Source organism: Hyaena hyaena, unplaced genomic scaffold, assembly GCF_003009895.1.
Source record: "Hyaena hyaena isolate Hyena2069 unplaced genomic scaffold, ASM300989v1 scaffold_7, whole genome shotgun sequence".
Lineage (NCBI taxonomy): Eukaryota > Metazoa > Chordata > Mammalia > Carnivora > Hyaenidae > Hyaena > Hyaena hyaena.
The window spans coordinates 6,851,048-6,869,047 of NW_024080639.1; the positions used below are offsets into that span (position 1 = coordinate 6,851,048).

At 42.6% G+C, this 18,000-nt stretch overlaps 1 protein-coding gene across 1 annotated transcript in view; it reads left to right on the top strand.

Moving 5' to 3' along the window:
• Positions 1–18,000, top strand: part of ABCC12 (ATP binding cassette subfamily C member 12) — a 62,196-nt gene that overhangs the window by 10,430 nt on the left and 33,766 nt on the right. The window contains exons 7-11 of the mRNA XM_039241814.1: positions 1,334–1,482; positions 3,936–4,043; positions 6,097–6,372; positions 10,566–10,637; positions 12,944–13,068. Of these exons, the coding sequence (XP_039097745.1) occupies positions 1,334–1,482; positions 3,936–4,043; positions 6,097–6,372; positions 10,566–10,637; positions 12,944–13,068 (730 nt within the window). The remainder of the gene's footprint in view (positions 1–1,333; positions 1,483–3,935; positions 4,044–6,096; positions 6,373–10,565; positions 10,638–12,943; positions 13,069–18,000) is intronic.

Sequence of the window (18,000 nt, forward strand, 5' to 3'; positions counted from 1 at the left end):
GATTGCAGTAGAATTGGTTTCCAACTCTGCCTTGATCACTTAAAAGGCAAGTTACTTAACCTGCTATGACTTTCCTGTCCTGCCAGAGAGCATAATAACATCCTCTCTTGACTCTTGAATGCCGAGAACAAACTGAGGGCAGATGGGGAGGGGGGAGGGGAAGGGAGGTGATGGGCATGGAGGAGGGCACTATGTGGGGATGAGCACTGGGCGTTATATGGAAACCAACTTGACAATAAACTATTTTAAAAAAACAAAGTATGGACACACTCAAAGTTTTAAAAAAATAGCCTCTCTTTTTTCACATGGTGATGAGAGTGATCTATGAGGGCACTGTGCAATGCTCCACAGAGCACTCGGTAAGAATGGCATTGGTGCTCATGTTGCTAGTGTGAAAGGGTGTTTGCAGAAGAGGCTGGAATTGGATTTAAGAACTTTAAACACCAGGAGAAGGAGGCTTGAATTTAATTTGTGGGTAGTGCAGATGCATGGACCCCAACTGGACTTATGAAAGGGAGAAATGCTCTTGGGCTTTTGTAGCTTTCCTGGGATACAGGACAGGAACCCCAATCTGGTAGCCTTCAGGCTGGCACATATGCTTTGTTTGGTCTTTTCAGTATTTAAAACTTCTTTCAATTAGTTCCCAACATTTACAAGTGGAAACATGTCCCCCAAAATTCCAGATCCCAGACTTTGGAACAGTCAAATGTCTGGTGACCTGGCTGCTCTGCACTGAGGAGTGGCTGCCTGTTTCACTGAGTCATATGGTCCTCATTTTGCCACACTCCATACCCTCCCTCTGGTCTTACTTTCTGTCCACTCCCTTCATTTACATTGCTTGCCTGGCCTCTGTAGGCATCCAAGTGTATGAATCTTGACACAGAATCAGTATTGCAAGAGACCTCAGAAACCATCCAATATGGCAGCTGAGAGGCACTGAGCGTCTAGTGTGTGCCCAGGGCTTTCTGTGCCTCCTTTCATTTAAACTTCCTACAGGAGTCCTTAACGTTCATTTGCAGGAGGATCAGGCAGAGGTAAATACATTTATTCATATCTTCTTTTTTTTATGTTTATTTCTTTGAGAGAGGGAGAGAAGAGAAAGAGAGCGCACAAGCGGGGAGGAGCAGAGAGGGAAAGAGAGAATCCCAAGTAGGCTCCACACTGTCAGCACAGAGTCTGACATAGGTTTCAAAGCCACAAACTGTGAGATCATGTGTTGAGCCAAAATCAAGAGTCAGATGCTTAACTGACTGAGCCACCCAGGCACCCCAAGTGTAAGTGCATTTCTTAATGCTGCAGAATAAATCCATTGTGGACCATTTTCTATTTATAGATATAAGAAAGAGGGAAAGGAAATTACTGGAAAAAGCTGGATTTGTTCAAAGTGGAAACTCAGCCTTGGCCCCCATTGCATCTACCATAGCCATTGTATTGACATTCACCTGCCACATCCTCCTGAGACGCAGGCTCACCGCCCCAGTGGTAAGAACCATCTCTAGAGCTGGGCTCCTTTGCATTCCACACTGGACAGTGCCAATTGGGAAGCTCCTCCTTGCCTTTGACCAGCACTGGCATCAGAATAACCAATCACAGAAGGGCCAGAATTCTACCTTGACTTTTAAAAACAAATGCTTAGACTGACAAGGAGCTCAGGAGAGAGCCTACTGGTGACTCTTATCCAGTCTATGTCAGTGCAGGGGCAGTAGCTAATGTTGGAACACAGTCTGACATTTGGAAAACAAAACTGAAATCAAATGAGCACTTGGCTATTTTATTCATAATTATTCATACATATTACAAGACGGAAGTTTTGTGGGAGTTTTCTGCATGGGAGGAGTCATAGGTACTGAGAGACATAGTGTGATGTTAGGGTCAGAATCCCCCTTGTTTAAATCCCAACTTTGCTACTGCCTATGACAGAGGGCAATTCATTCAACCTCTGTTGCTTGGTTTTATTATCTGTAAGTGGGGTTATAATAGTCCCTGTGGTTGTGAGGACTGAAGGAGCTCTTTTATGTAAGGCATGTGGAACAGCGCCTGGTATGCTGTAAATGCTGTGTAAGTGTTTGTTGTTCTTATTAGCCTGATGCTCACCCAGGCCAGGCGAATTTGGACTGAAAGCCTCAGAGGGAGAGTTAGAATAAATGTGAGATACTCTGGGTTTTATATATATATATCTGGGGGCCTGTGCATTCAAAGATAAAGAAACTCTGGGCTAGACGGGAAACAGCCCCTGGCTGAACTAAACAAACAGCTGAGATATTAAATCCAGTGGCTGAAGGGTAAGTGAATGGACAAAAGTCAATAAAAACAAGACAAAAAAAAAAAAAAAGAATAAAACCCAGAGAGAATGAAATAAGCAAGTGTGCTCACAGAGCAAAAGTTACACCAAAAGTCATGGATTTTGAGGGGAAGGGGGATGTTTGAGAAGGCAGATGCTTTTGCTAGGGCATTTTTCGTGAGACTGTCAGTCTCATTACTGCTCTGTGTTTCTTTGTGAGGTGCTTTTATTTTTTCAGGTTCTTTACACACAGTTTGCTCATACACTGTGGGGGCTTGAATTCAGCTATGAACCCAAAGCCAGAATAAATGGCAATGACATACCAAAGCCTCAACAGAATGTTTTCTCAATTATTGTGACTATGTTCTATGATCCTAAACAAACAGAAACAATACTTTTCCCAGCAATGCACCAAGCACATTGAAAACCAAATTGATTGCCCATGGTTAATATTTCCAAAAATAATGATTTAGAAGAAATCTAGATCAGGAAAAAATTCCCCTGAATGCAAGGCTCATATTTCTCCAAATTCAAAATCCCTCACCTCTTCTATCAGGGCCACATCACTAGGAGGTCAGCACCCCAGGTGCTGACTTACATTAGGAAGCCTGAGTGCTCTGTTAAACAAGGCCTGGATTTTCTGAGCCAAGATAGTACTTTGGGACTTGGGGGAGCTGAGTTCTCTTTGGGGATGGATTTGGGACCAGATGTGATGAACGGAGCATTCTTCATTGTTGCCTTACAGAACTAATGAGGATTAGCTGAAGCCCAGGGCTCTGTCCTTGGGGCTCATTCAGCAGCAGGCAGGATCACTCTGGATTTGTTGATGGAAGTTGTGTTATTAATTTCTTAAATGGGTGGTTAGGGAGAAGCTGCTAATTACAAGTCAGGCAGATGAGAAGATGAAATCTGGGAGATGAGGTCATGTACCCCTGAGGTACCAATGGAGCGAGGAAACTTGTCTTCATTGAGGTTGTATGATGTTAACCACCTACCAGGCAGGACTCAGTGATAAAGGCCCCAGTGAGGAGGGGAAGTGATTTTGGGGAATAGAAGTTGAACAGAGGCTTTGACATTTGTCCCAAGTGTGTGGGGAGGCAGGGTGTGGAGGCCAGACCTCAGGGGTGGGAAAGCCAGAGGTCATTTTCCAGTAGCCAACGTGAATAAAACAGGTCCTTCCAGAAAACTTCTGCCTTCATTACTGGGGCTAAATATGGTATGGAAAAGGAGGCTCTAACTCTGAAGGGTCAGAGGCCTCTGAAGCAACTAGGGAAAGGAGATAATTTAGGACAGTCCATGGGATTTTGAGTGAAAGGTCTAGGACAAGTAAGGATGTGGATGGAAATTTCCAAGCACACTCAGTTAGATATCTTCCTCAGACATTATCACATTATCTTCTTTGGACTTACAGAGGCAAGGGGATAAATATCCCACTATTTTAATTAAAATCTGAAGCAAAATAGATTAAGATGTTGCTATCCATACTTTGCCAGCCCATGATTTGAGAGTCATGAAATGAAAAAAAAATGTTCTGGTCAGAATTCCAACTATGCCACCATTTCTCATCTCAGCAATTATAATTCGCATGGATAGAATGGTTCAAAGCCAAGGCAACATCTCATCCTAAACCCTCTATGTCTCTTTTGTTCTTCAGGCATTTAGTGTGATTGCCATGTTTAATGTAATGAAGTTTTCGATTGCAATCTTGCCTTTCTCGGTCAAAGCAATGGCTGAAGCCAATGTCTCTCTGAGGAGAATGAAGGTATAACTAATACTGGGTGAATAGGGAAGAGAGATCTTGTTTTGGGGTGGGAAAATTTTCAGATATGGGAAAGCTGTGTCAACCCATTGAAGGCCTGGGTCATTGGTTCAGAGAACATTGGCATGAGGCCCTGCATTCAGAGTTGGATCAGTAAATGTGCATCAAGGAGGGTACAAACAAAACTTTATAAGGTGGCCTGCCCTTTTAGTAAAGATGAAATAGAGTCTTCATACACGGACATGATGTTCCTGAACCCCTAGTCTTTTTACAAGTCATTAATCTTAAGTTGTTCCAGAAGTAAGGTTGAGTTTGCACTTTACCTACCTGGTTTGTCCTATGGTGGGTATGGTGATGGTAGTGATGAAGAGGGTAGTGGGGCAACACAGTTATGCACTCAGTTGCTTTATTCATTCATCCAGTCATTCATCAGAGATGTACTGTATGCTTCCTATATATAAGGCATTGTAGGAAATGCTAATAGAGAAAATAAAAGGAAGAGAGAGTCTTTACTCCCAAGAGTCTCCTGTTTCATGTAGGACCAGGTATCCCAATCATTGCTATACACAGTAAGGATACATAACATGCAGGAAGGGTACGTAAAGTGGTTTTTAAGTTCAGGCATGGGAAGGAAAAGGAGGAGGGTGTTCCAGAGAAGAGAACAGCATGTTTGGACATGTGTGAATTAATTGAATGATTTTATTCACACAGGCCAGCATTCTGGAAGTCACCTTAGGCATCCAAGATGCCTGTATCCCATTTCTCCCTTACTAGCCACATTCAACCAATCAAGAGCCCTTTTGAGTCACCTCCTGCTCACTGTATTTCCTCAATTTTAAGAAGCACTGTTTGTAAGATTGGATTGGAAAGTGGTATTGTCAAGTCATCACTTTCTGAACAAAACCCAAGAGTGAACACCATCATATTAATTGTATATATTATGATATCAGGTATCTTAGACTAGAGAAACAATGCTACTTCTTGAGTCCTCAGCTTCTTCTCTGTTCCTACTGACATCACCTTCATTCAAGGCCTTATCTCTCTCCCTACTGCCATCACTAAATTATCACAGAAACTTATGAACAAGTCTTCCTTTTCCATTGCTGTTCTCCTTAAATCCGTATTGCAGTCAGCCCCTACAGAGCTGTTGAAATATTGGTCTGACCACTGCTTGAAATCCTTGAGTTTTTGTTCTCTCCGGGATTGAACCTGAGCCTTCCATTAGCGGGTTCTCAGTTATGTCTCCACATGATTTCCTGATTTCCTCTCTCCTTCCTACCTTGAGCTCTATGGTAATCTTGAATTGCTTGTTTCATGTCCCCACCCTAATAAGCCATGCTGTTGAATGTTTCCTTGCCTTTGCTAATGCCATACCCTCTGTTATAAGGCTCTCATCTCCCCCTTCCTTCCCTCGTTTTTGCCTGTGCAGCACCTGTACAGACTCAGCTTGGGCACAAAAACATGGACCTCAGGATGGGGAGCCAAGTATCCCTTCTTTGGCAGTTACAGTGTTTTGTTCTTTTCACATTTCACTGAAATGATTGTGTATGTTCCCATCTTCCCCTAGGCTGTAATCTATTTAAGGACAGGAATCATGCCTTATCATAATTTCATTTCTTCTGTTTACCCCAGAATTTGGCAATGGGTAGACGCTTGGCAAATTTTTGTTGAACTGAGCTGAGTGGGTACTAGGAAGAAGACATGGCAGAGGCTGAGCGTGTGACCTTGGTTTCATAAGCATTAGTGCCAGGTAATGAAGCCACCACCCAAAGACTAGAAAAATCTGATTACCTTGGGCAAGAGGAAGAAATGTAGCTGAGATCAGCATTATCCAATGTGGGTGACCCACATAGACTTTGTGGATAAAGAGGCATCTGTCCTAGATAGCATGAGCTAGTACACTATTTCTGCTGCAGCTCCTCCTAGGGGAATATCTTCCCTAAATATCCTAAGTAGATTTGCCAAGATTATGATTTTGGGTCATTAGAAGATATATTTGGATGATTCCTGTAAATGCATAAAGTCTGCCCAGTTAATTTTGTCTCTTTAATCTTAGAAAATTCTCATAGATAAAAGCCCCCCATCTTACATCACCCAACCAGAAGACCCAGATACTGTCTTGCTTTTAGCAAATGCCACCTTGACATGGGATCAAGAAACTGGCAGAAAAAGTGATTCAAAGAAAGTGCAGAACCAGAAAAAGTGTTTTCTTAAGAAACAGAGGCTAGAGGCATACAGTTTGAAGTCATCAGCCCAGGAAGTTGCTGGCCCAGAGGAGCAAAGTGGTAACTCAAAATCGGTTCTGCACAATATAAGCTTTGTGGTGAGAAAGGTGGGTATGTGTTCTACAGGTTTGGCTTCTATCTTTCCTCCTTGTATCACAGAGCTATGTTTTATCAAGACCCAACATAATTCGTTTGAGCTGGAGGTGGTGTGGGGATGTCTCTAGACTATTTTCTTTCTGCAATTTAAAATTGAAAAAAATTTTAAATGTTTATTTATATTTGAGAGAGAGAGAGAATGAGCAGGAGAAGGGCAGAGAGAGATGGAGACAGGATCCGAAGCAGGCTTTAGGCTCTAAGCTGTCAGCACAGAGCCTGTTGCAGGGCTCAAATTAATTCATAAGCTGTGAGATCATGACCAGAGCCAAAGTTGGATGCTTAACCAGTTGAGCCACCCAGACGCCCCTTCCCAATTTTAAAACTATATACATGTGGAATGGACACATTCTCTTCAAGCTGACAAAACATGGTGGTTGTAGTAGTACTGATCTTCAAATTCCAAAGGAGCCAGTTGCAATGTTGAATGGACAATCCATTTCAACATTGACTATATTTTATAAATCTTTTTGGATTTCACATTGGAGTACTGTTATAGATAATAACTGACAATTATGAGTGCTTATTATTTACCAGGTACATAACTAACTCATTTAACCACCCCAATAACCCTAAGAGGTAGCTACTATGCTAACCTCACTTTATGTTTGAGAAACGTCATACACAGAGAGGTTAAATAAATCACCCAAGATCATACTGCTAACAAGTGGCTTAAGACAGCTTCACATCCAGGGCACATAGCCCCAGAGTCTGTGCTCTTAAGCACCATGCTTGTTAAAAGCCAATGAGATCAACAAGCAACCCAGCAAAGGAAGCCAGCAAATGAGTCTGTTGGCTGCTCCCCTTAGGAATGGGGAATAGAGTCTTTAGGCAAAGCTCTGCATTTAGGAAATGTTTGGCCCTCTCCTGCATGTGATTCTCTTGGACTGATAACTCAGCAGCAGTGTTCCTGGGATGGCAGTGTTTGTTCATTTTGCTGCAGAGGGCTCAGCATTAATCCTGTGTCTAGTATTTTAATTTCCCATCTTGTTGACTCACCCTTTCCTGCATGAGCACTATAGAGGGAGAGGTTCCTATTACTTATGCAATACTAAGCTCAATAGCTGGTGTAGAGTACTATTTCTTGTCACTAACAAGGTTGTCTGCATTATATACATTAGAAATGGTATTCCGTTGGCTGAGTGTAATTGAGCTAGGTTCTCTGTTAAGTCCTGCTGGGTGCAGCCCACTTTGTCTTCTCATCCTCTTCCCCCTGCCTATGATGTGCAGCATGTGGATTGTTCCAACAATGCCTTTGGAATTGCTCCAGAGTGGCCTCAGTGAACTACTCTTGTGTTTTAAAGAAGCTTCCTTTTAGCCCCTTAGTGGCTTTCCTTCTCATTATGTTTCCTTCTCATACCTTAGTGGTATTTCCTTCACAAGACCTTTGGGCTTGTGCATCAAGGACATGGTTAATGTTTTCTGAAACAAGTTGAAGACAGTGGGAGCAACACACTGTTGTGTGGATTTAGGTTATGCCTCCAGAACCTGATGTACCTGGGTTCCAGTCCCAGCCACTTGCCAGCTGTGTGACCTCGAGTATATTGCCTAACCTCTGGGAGTCTCTCTTCCTTATCAGCTCAATGGATATTTTAATAATAGTACCACTTCACAAAGTTGGTGTGAGGACTAAAGAGATACTGTATGAAAATGCTAAGCCCACAGTAAGTCTCAACTTATATTAGCTATTGCCTTTTTCCTCTTACAGTCAAATCCAACTTAAGTGCTGCCCTTAAATGTCCTAAATTCAGAGCATCCACGTTTTTCCAAATTTAGTTCTAGGATTCCATTGGACTGTAGCCTCCTTGAGGTCAGGGCAAGTATCTGTCTTGTTTGTAAGTTGTGACCTTATATGAAAGCAAGTGCCTGGCATGCCAAAGGTACCCAAAAGTGCTTTCTGAATGGACAGATGAATAATCAGAAACTCATGGGCTGAAAGCCTCATGGATTTTCTCTTGAAGACAGGGTAGAATCTAGAAGGCTAGAGACCTGGGGACCACCCAGGTGGTGGATAGAACTCGAAGGAGAGTCAAATGCCTAGAATCTGGATCCATACCCATGATCTCTTTGTCCCAAACTCTGTGTAATGCCCCAATTCCTTAAAGTACTTTTTAGTGGATTAAAATGGATCAGCTTTGGGGCACCTGGGTGGCTCAGTTAATTGAGCATCCAACTTTGGCTTAGGTCATGATCTTGTGGTTTGTGAGATCAAGCCCCACATCATGATTGCTGCTGTCAGCCTGTCAGCACAAAGCCCACTTGGTATCCCCTGTCCCCTTCTCTCTGCCCTTCCCCTGCTTGTGCTCTCCCCAAAATAAATAAATATAAAAATGGATCAGCTTCACTTATCTGCAGCATCGATGATAATGTGGATTGCATAAGGCAGGAATCACATCTGTCTTGATCACCGCTTTATCCCCAGTGCCTAGCATGATGCCGGTGTTCCATAAAGACTTGTCAAAGAAATTTATGGTGACAGGAAGCAACCTTCATGTGCTGAAGGTGGCAGACAGGTGATGGGCACTTCTGGTCTATCTCAGGTGGGAAAGGAGCTGTATCTGGCTCCATGATGGGCATCTTTGCTCTAAGAGATCACAGAGAGCAGGGCTTAATCAGAATGCTCTTAGCTTTTCCACTTGCAGCACTGCAGTATTTGCTTAAATAGGAAGTGGGCACGTGTCTGCCAAAAGTCTCCACACAGATTCTTGCTCTTCCTGCAGTGGTTTCCCTCCAGATATCTACATGGTTCACTCCTTCACCTCCTTCAGGTCTTACTAAAAGGTCACCTGTAGCAAATATTGTCAATGACCCATCTGTGTGCCTTGGCCACCTTCTACAGCCAGATCTGTATCTGTGCCATCATCCACAAAGCACCAGGACATTGATAGCCAAGGGAGCAGCTCTCAAACACTGACTGTTGACTATTTATCCTTGACTCCTTCAGCCATTGGGGAGGGGGGAGGGATAGAACCACTCTTAGTTTCCCAGAATTTCTTAGCAGGATTGAACTTCGCTTGCCTCCCATGGAAGCTGACATAATAGTACACCCTTGATGGGTCACCTTCCCTTTCCCATGGCACCCCCCAAACGAACTACCTTCATTCAAATCTTTGATTCAAGGTCTGTTTCTGGGAGTACTCAAGCTGAGACATTTACCTTTCCAGTAAGGTTCCACCCACCCCATCCTTATCTCCTCCCTACCTCCTCCCTGCTTTATGGGTTTCCATGACATGTACCTGACATACTCCATATTTTACTTACTTATCTGGTTGACTACTGGTCCCTCCAACTGAAACATAAGCTCCATGAGGGCAGACCAAAATGGTTGTCTGTAATATTCATTACTGTTTTGTGCTGTTGCTACTGTCCAGAGAAGCACCTGGGACTTACAATGATTTGTGGCTGAATTAATAAATCTGCAGCTATAGAATAATCCATGAGCTCAAAGTATTGGAATAGAATAGGTGCTTGGCAATTTCAGGTTACGCTTCTGTATGGTGGAAGGATACTTAAAAATCTTTTTTAATGTTTGTTTATTTTTTAGAGAGAGAGATAGACAGAGAGAGGAGGAGACACAGAATCTGAAGCAGGCTCTAAGCTCTGAACTGTCAGCACAGAGTCCAACGCAGGCCTTGAACTCACAGACCATGAAATCATGATCTGAGCCAAAGTCAGACGCTCAACAAGTTGAGCCACCCAGGTGCCCCAAGTGGAAGGATACTTTAAAAATGACTTTTGAAAAGCACTCAGCTCTCTGTACTTCAAAAGCTACTCATGTCCCCCTGGGTTGTGCAGCCTTTAAGTTCTATTAGATTTGCTTTCCTGGAGTGTGAGCATGGCACAATGCTCAAGTCCAAGGCCTGTGTGTCCCAGACCAGCACAAGGCTGTTTCACATCAGTGCTTGTATGTGATTTCTGGAAGCCCTCCCGGCACTCTGCTGTGCTATGCCAAGGAAAGCACTTAATTAAGACTTAGGTTTCTGCATCATCTAGGCTATATATTGGGTTTGGGGTATGAGACTGTAGCTGCCACTACTTAGACCCAGCAGTGACCCCTTGGCCAGCACAGTTTGGGGGCAACACCTTCAGCTCAAGACCCTCTAAGAACTGGGGAAATGACTGTGTCTTTTTTCTGTTTCTCTGGTAGGGGAAGATCTTGGGAATATGTGGGAATGTTGGAAGTGGAAAGAGCTCTCTCATTGCAGCTCTCCTAGGACAGGTAAGCTGTGAAGATGGAACATTGACATAACAGTGAAATGGTTCCCCATCTGCTGTGTTTGGGATCCTCTGAGAACAGTGGTCCCAGTGGCTGGGCTCAACTGCCCTGGGTGCTATGCAGACAGTTGATAGTGATTTTCAAGAGGTTAATGTGCTCAGTGACTCCACGCCCCTTTTCACACACTCTTGGGTTTAACTCCAAAGGACATATGTTAAACAGCATCTCCATCCTTGCCTAGAGCACCATCTTTGTCAAAAGAAGAGAAAAGTCATTAAATCCATGTTTTTTCCCTATGACTTGGGCCATCCTGATTAGAAAGGCCATCAAGACAGCTTGGCAGGGAAGGACCTATGACCCATCATGACCCTAGATCTGCTTTTCCTCTCATCCATCTCCATATCTCCAGTGTCTGCCCACAGCAGAAGTTCAGTCAAGTCTTTTTTGATGGAGTGGCTGAATGTATGCATCAACTAACACAACAATGTGCCTTCAACTTCTCTGCAGACCTCGTGGTAGGAAGAGGGAGGAGCCCAGGGTTCTCCTCCTTTGTCTGCTTCTTCTACCCAGGCCATTTACTATAGTCACAAGGCTCTAAATTGATATGGCTTCTCATCTCAAATGAGTGAATATTAAGTTTTCTTTCTCCCCACCCTGCTGTTTCTAGAGAGAAGCTTGGGTCCCTGAAGTAGGGAGAGGATGCACCTCTGAAGAAATGAAGACACCAGGCTCAGAAGAGCCTGCTAGAATAGGGTGACTTCTTTTGGCCTCAGCTGACCAATTTCTAGAAAAAGTGACAATTCCTTCCCTGTCCAAAAGAGGAGGTTGGGGCAGAATCACGTGAGCTCTGAGGTTACTTATGTCCTGGGATTCTGTGTGTGTGCTTGTCATAAATAACCCTAGAAGCAGCAGGTGTGTTACAGGTGACCCATCCAATTCTCTACCGAATCCCTTCAGTCTCTCTACAGCATCCGGTAAAAGATGAGGCAACTTCTGCTCAGATATCTCCAGCAATGGGGAACTCATTATTTCACAGCCATTCCCTCTTTGGAGAGTTTTGATATATGGAAATGGAGTTTGCCTCCTTTTAACTTCTACGCTTTGGTCTGCTCCTTTGGAATCTCTCAGAGAAAAAAGAATCTATCTCCCATGTAACGGGGTGAGATCAGACATCTCACCGTAGTCACTGGGATAGAGGGTGGCAGGGTGGCCCATGAGTGGGCTCCAGACTGCCTATGTTCAACATCTGCCTCAGCCTCATGCTCATTATTTATATTGGGTAAGTAACTGAGCCTCTCTGAACCTCAGTTTCCTTGTCTGTAAAATGAGGCTTAGGAGGGTTGTGATGAGGATTAAATAAGATAATGTATATAATAGTTATAGGATAATTCCCAGGGCCAGTCATGTTGGTCAGCATTTTGTATGCACTTAACCCAGTGCCTGGTAGAGCCCCTATTTATTTTGCCTGTTATTATTATCATTATTGTCATTGTCTTTTTCTCTTCTCCGAGTCTAATGTTCTGTCTCTAGGCCATTCCGACATGAAACTCACTCCCATCCCTTGACCTTGGTTACCTTCCTTCCCTGTCCACAACACACAGCTGCTGCTACATTGGCCCTGAGCACCATGGCATCTCTTGCATATGCCCTCTCCTGACAACTTTGAACATGGTAACACCACCAGCTGTCAGATGCCCACCATATGGGATCATCTTAAGTGCACTTATATGCTTGGGGTCACAAACTGAAGCACATACAAGGTTTTAATTGGATTGCTCAATGTGCCACATGAAACTGGATTTTCCACTCCTCTTGAAGAATAAGAAATTCTGGCTGCACCAGACCTGCATCCTTGGCACCCCAGGCCCTGCATTAAGTGTGCAGCTGAGTCGAGGCTTCTTCCTTCACCACGAGGACCACCATCGACAGCTATGCAGGCTATGCCCTGCCCCTGGGTCCTGGCTGAGGAGGGGGCGGATCCAGCCAGCACACCTGCAAAAGGGAGCCTTTTTGATGATGAATCCTCTTGGAGGGCATCTTGTTCTGGCTGCACAAAGGTGTCATGTGGCCTCTCCAGCGTACAGCAGGACTCACCACTGCCCCTTCTGTGACATTCTTGCCTTTAGATTTTTTACTTTGAAACCACCAATTTATACATTTGGACTTTGCAGTATGTGAACAAGATACCTTGTTGACCCTCTTGCACCATCATAATTAACGTTCATGGAATAAGTAGGTGGGTGGCAAGGGCCCTAAGGAGAAGTGTGTGAGGTTTGGTTTCTGAAGATATTCTGGTCTTTTTACTCCAGATGCAGTTACAGCAAGGGACTGTGGCCCTCAGTGGGACTGTGGCCTATGTTTCCCAGCAAGCATGGATATTTCATGGAAATGTGAGAGAAAACATACTATTTGGAGAAAAGTATGATCACCAAAGGTAATATTAACTTTGAAAGCATGAGCCACTTCAGTATTTGATTCCTTCTGCTATAGATGCTGATGCCATTGGTAATGATTGCTAAGTGGGTTCCTTTAATGAATTCTGATTAAATATTCATCAGATCCAAATGGGTGTTGGTTTTTCTCTTCCTGACCCATGAGTTCAGGAGAAGCGCCTTCAGCAGACCTGTGATCACACTCTAGGAAATGGATGGAATCGACACTTCATTCCCAGCACAGAGTAGCATATGTTCTGAGGTCCTCTGTAACAGTGCATATGTTGTCTGACTGGAGAAAGATATATCTGGCAATATTGCTTTAGGCCAAGTAACCCAAATTGCTCAAAATCGTGAGGAGCAAGTATGCAATTAATCAGCCCTGAAATTATTAATTGACATCAGTTCTATAAAGATGTATTGCTGTTAATGTCCTCAAAATTATCTAATGGAATAAAAACAAAGTTCAGGTCATAATTTTTGGATACATTTGTGCCATTATCTTTAAGTTCTGGAAAATAATAACTTTCTACGGTTCTCTGCTGGGTTTGGTATGCTGCTGTGTACATTCCCCTCTAATGAGAATTCTAAAACACCCATTTAGGAAGATCCTGGCATCATATCCCCATTTTACAGATGAAGAGGCTGAAGCTTAGACAGAGAGTTGACCTGCCCAAGGTCAAGGCTATTAAATGGCAGTCATTGAGTCCTGAATGCCAGGCCAACATCATTTATTCTCACTAGAGCTTCCTGACATCTGGGTCCCCCTGAAACCTCCCTAAGCTCCATGATGCTGATGTAAAGACCAATGGAGTTGGTTTTTAAAATCTGGCTGTCAGCTCTCCAGTGATGGTCTGGACTTTCATCTTATGTTTTGAATGCACCAACTGTCCTTGCTGGCTGACATTGGCCAGCATGTGTGAGTTTTCAGCAAGAGGCCTATTACTTCCTCTTATCTTCCCTGGCCATGGCATCCTGTTGCCAGGAGGCTCAAGAGTAGCAGGAAGGTCTGATCAGTGCAGGAGTCGTTTGGCACCAGTTGGACTGCTCTGCTCAGTGTTTCCTGGCCTGCCTTTGCCTGTGCCTCTTCCCTGCCCTACCTGGAATGGCTTTTCTTTCTGCAGTAGCAGTCTAGTAGGAAGAATTCCTATCTTTATTAGTTAGAGTGTCAGGGCAAATGTTTACCAAATACCTGCAACATGCAGGACCATTAAGAACAACGGGAGACAGAAGGGTGGCTCAGATGTATCTTTGCTCCTGAGGTGTTCAAGTCCAGAAGGAACTATAAGAGATGTACAGAAATAACAGTGCACCAAGAACGAATGTGCCAAGTGGCAGGAGGCTGTGCTGGATTTTTCAGTGACAGCAGAGTTCATGAGAGAGAAGAGTGGGTGGTGCTTGAATTGGGCCTGGTAGGGTGGATCAGGCACCCTTTGTATGTGGCATCTCTAGCAGAAGTTTTGTTCCTAAGGCGAACATAGTGGCTCTCAGGTCACAGGAAGGAAGGAAGGAAGGTGGAAGGAAGCTAAGATGGGGGTTGGGGGTCCCAAAGGGATGTAGATGTGCTGAGCAGTCTGAATCTCATAGTTAAAGTTTGGCAAAGGTAATAATATTAATAATAATCCCCACTGATAGAGAATTTGCAATGCATCAGAAATTGTGCTAATAGCTTTACATCTGTGTTCTTGTTTCCTTCTCACAACCCAATCAGAATTATCAGCCCAATTTTATAGAGTGGAGAGTGACTATCAGGGAGGTACAGTCAGTTCTCCAAGGTTACCTAGCTGGATTCAAATGCAGATTGTTCCGGGGGTGCCTGGGTAGCTTAGTTGGTTAAGGATCCGACTTGAGCTTAGGTAATGATCTCACGGCTTATAAGTGGGAGCCCTGCGTTGGGCTTTGTGCTGACAGCTCAGAGCCTGGAGTCTGCTTCGGATTCTGTGTCTCCCTCTATCTCTGCCCCTCCCCCTGCTTACTCTCTGTTTCTCTCTCCTTCAAATATAAATAAAACATTAAAAAAATAAAAACAAAAATAAAAAACCTGAGAAAAATCACTAAAAGAAGATTGTTCTGATTTCAAAGGCCCTGGTCTTTTTAAAATAAGTATTCTTGAGTACAGTTGACACACAATGTTACAGTCATTTCAGATGTACAACATAGTGATTCAACTTCTCTGTATGTTATGCTATGCTCACCCAAAGTGTAGCCACCATCGCATACTATGTATCTCTATTATAATATCATTGAGTAGATACCCTGTGCTGTACCTTTCATCCCCATGACTTATTCATTTTGTAACTGGAACCCTGTATCTCCCACTTTCTCTTCAGCCATTTTGCCCATTACCTCCCCCTCCAGCAATCATAAATTTGTTCTCTGTATTTATGTGTCTGATTCTGCTTTTTGTTTGTTTATTCATTTGTTTGTTTATTTATGTATTTTTAAAATATAATTTATTGCCAAATTGGCTAACATACAGTGTGTAAAGTGTGCTCTTGGTTTTGCGGCAGATTCCATGGTTCCTCGCTTACATACAACACCCAGTACTCATCCCAACAAGTGCCCTCTTCAATGCCAATCACCCATTTTCCCCTCTTTCCCTCCCCCCACTCATAAACCCTCAGTTTTTTCTCTGAATTTAGGAGACTCTTATGGTTTTCCTCCCTCCTTTTCTATTTGTAACTATTTTTTCCTTTCCCTCCCTCCATGGTCTTCCGTTAAATTTCTCAAGATCCACATATGAGTGAAAACATGATACCTGTCTTTCTCTAACTGACTTATTTCACTCATTTAATACCCTCCAGTTCTGTCCACATTACTGGAAATCACATGATTCCATTCTTTTTCATTCCCAAGTACTATTCCAGTGTATATATAAACCACATCTTCTTTATCCATTTATCAGTTAATGAACATTTAGGCTTTTTCTATAATTTGGCTATTGTTAAAAGTGCTGCTATAAACATTGGGTTACATGTGCCCCTATGAATCAGCACTCCTGTATCCCTGGGATAAATTTCTAGTAATGCTATTTATTGCTGGGTCCTAGGGTAGTTCTATTTTTAATTTTTTGGGGAACCCCCACACTGTTTTCCAGAGTGGCTGCACCGGTTTGCATTCCCACCAACAGTGCAAGAGGGTTCCCATTTCTCCACATCCTCACCAGCATCTGTTGTTTCCTAAGTTGTTAATGTTAGCCATTCTGACTGGTGTGAGATGGTATCTCATTGTGGTTTTGATTTGTATTTCCCTGATGATGAGTGATGTTGAGCATCTTTTCATGTGTCTATTGGCCATCTGGATGTCTTATTTACAAAAGTGTCTATTCATGTCTTCTGCCCATTTTTTTTCAGGTGTTGAGTTTGCTAAGTTATTTATAGATTTTGGATCTAACCCTTTATCCGATATGGCATTTGCAAATATCTTTTCCCATTTCATCAGTTGCCTTTTAGTTTTGTTGATTGTTTCCTTTGCTGTGCAGAGGACTTTTTCTTGATGAGGTCCCAATCATTCATTTTTGCTTTTAATTCCCTTGCCTTTGGAGATGTGTCGAAATTGCTGCAGCTGAAGTCAAAGAGCCTGTTGCCTGCTTTCTCCTTTAGGGTTTTGATGGTTTCTTGTCTCACATTTAGGACTTTCATCCATTTTGAGTTTGTTGTTGTGTATGGTGTAAGACAGTGGTATAGTTTCATTCTTCTACATGTTGCTGTCCAGTTCTCCCAGCACCATTTGTTAAAGAGGCTGTCTTTTTTTCCATTGGATACTCTTTCCTGCTTTGTCAAAGATTAGTTGGCCACACATTTGTGAGCGCAACTCTGGGTTCTCTATTCTATTTCATTGGTCTATGTGTCTGTCTTTGTGGCAATACTATACTGTCTTGATGATGATAGCTTTGTAGTAGAGGCTAAAGTCTGGGATTGTGATGCTTCCCACTTTTTCTTCTTCAATATTAATTTTGGCTATTCGGGGTCTTTTGTGGTTCTGTACAAATTTTAGGACTGTTTGTTCTGGCTTTGAGAAGAATGAGAGGCAATTTTGATTGGGGTTGCATTAAATGTGTAGATTGCTTTGGGTAGTATTGACATTTTAACAATACTTATTCTTCCAATCCATGAGTATGGAGTGGTTTTTCCATTTTTTTGTGTCTTCTCCAATTTCCTTCATAAGTTTTCTATAGTTTTCAGCATACAGATATTTTACATCTTTGGTTAGGTTTATTCCTAGGTATTTTATGTTTTTTGTGCAATTGTGAATGGGATCAGTTTCTTGATTTCTCTTTCTGTTGCTTCATTATTGGTGTATAAAAATGCAACCAATTGCATGAATCATTTTATTGACCCATTTGTTGTTAAGTGTCATGTTGTTTACACTTCATGGGCTTGTGGTTTTTCCAGAATTTTTCTTGTAATTGATTGGTAGTTTTACACCTGTTGTAATTATAAAAGATGTGTGCTTTGATTTCAGTCTTCTGAAATTTATTGAGGCTTGTTTTGTGTCCTAATGTGTGATGTATTCTGGAAAATGTTTCATGTGCACTTGAAAAGAATGTGTATTCTGTTGTTTTTGGATAGAATGTTATTTATATATCTCTGAGATTCATCTGGTCTACTGTGTCATTCAAAGATACTCTTTTCTTATTTATTTTCAGCCTGGATAGTCTATCCACCGATGTACATGGGATATTAAATTGTCTATTATTGTATTACCATCAAATTCTCTCTTTATATTCATTAATATTTGCTTTATGTATTTAGGTGCTCCAATGTTGGACACATAGATATTTACAGTTATATCCTCCAGTGGGATTGATCCCTTTATCATTATGTAATACTTTGTCTCTTATGACAGTCTTTGTTTTAAAGTCTATTTTGTCTAATGTAAATGTTGCTACCTTGCCAAAGCCCCTGATCTTAAACCACCATGTGCCAACTGCT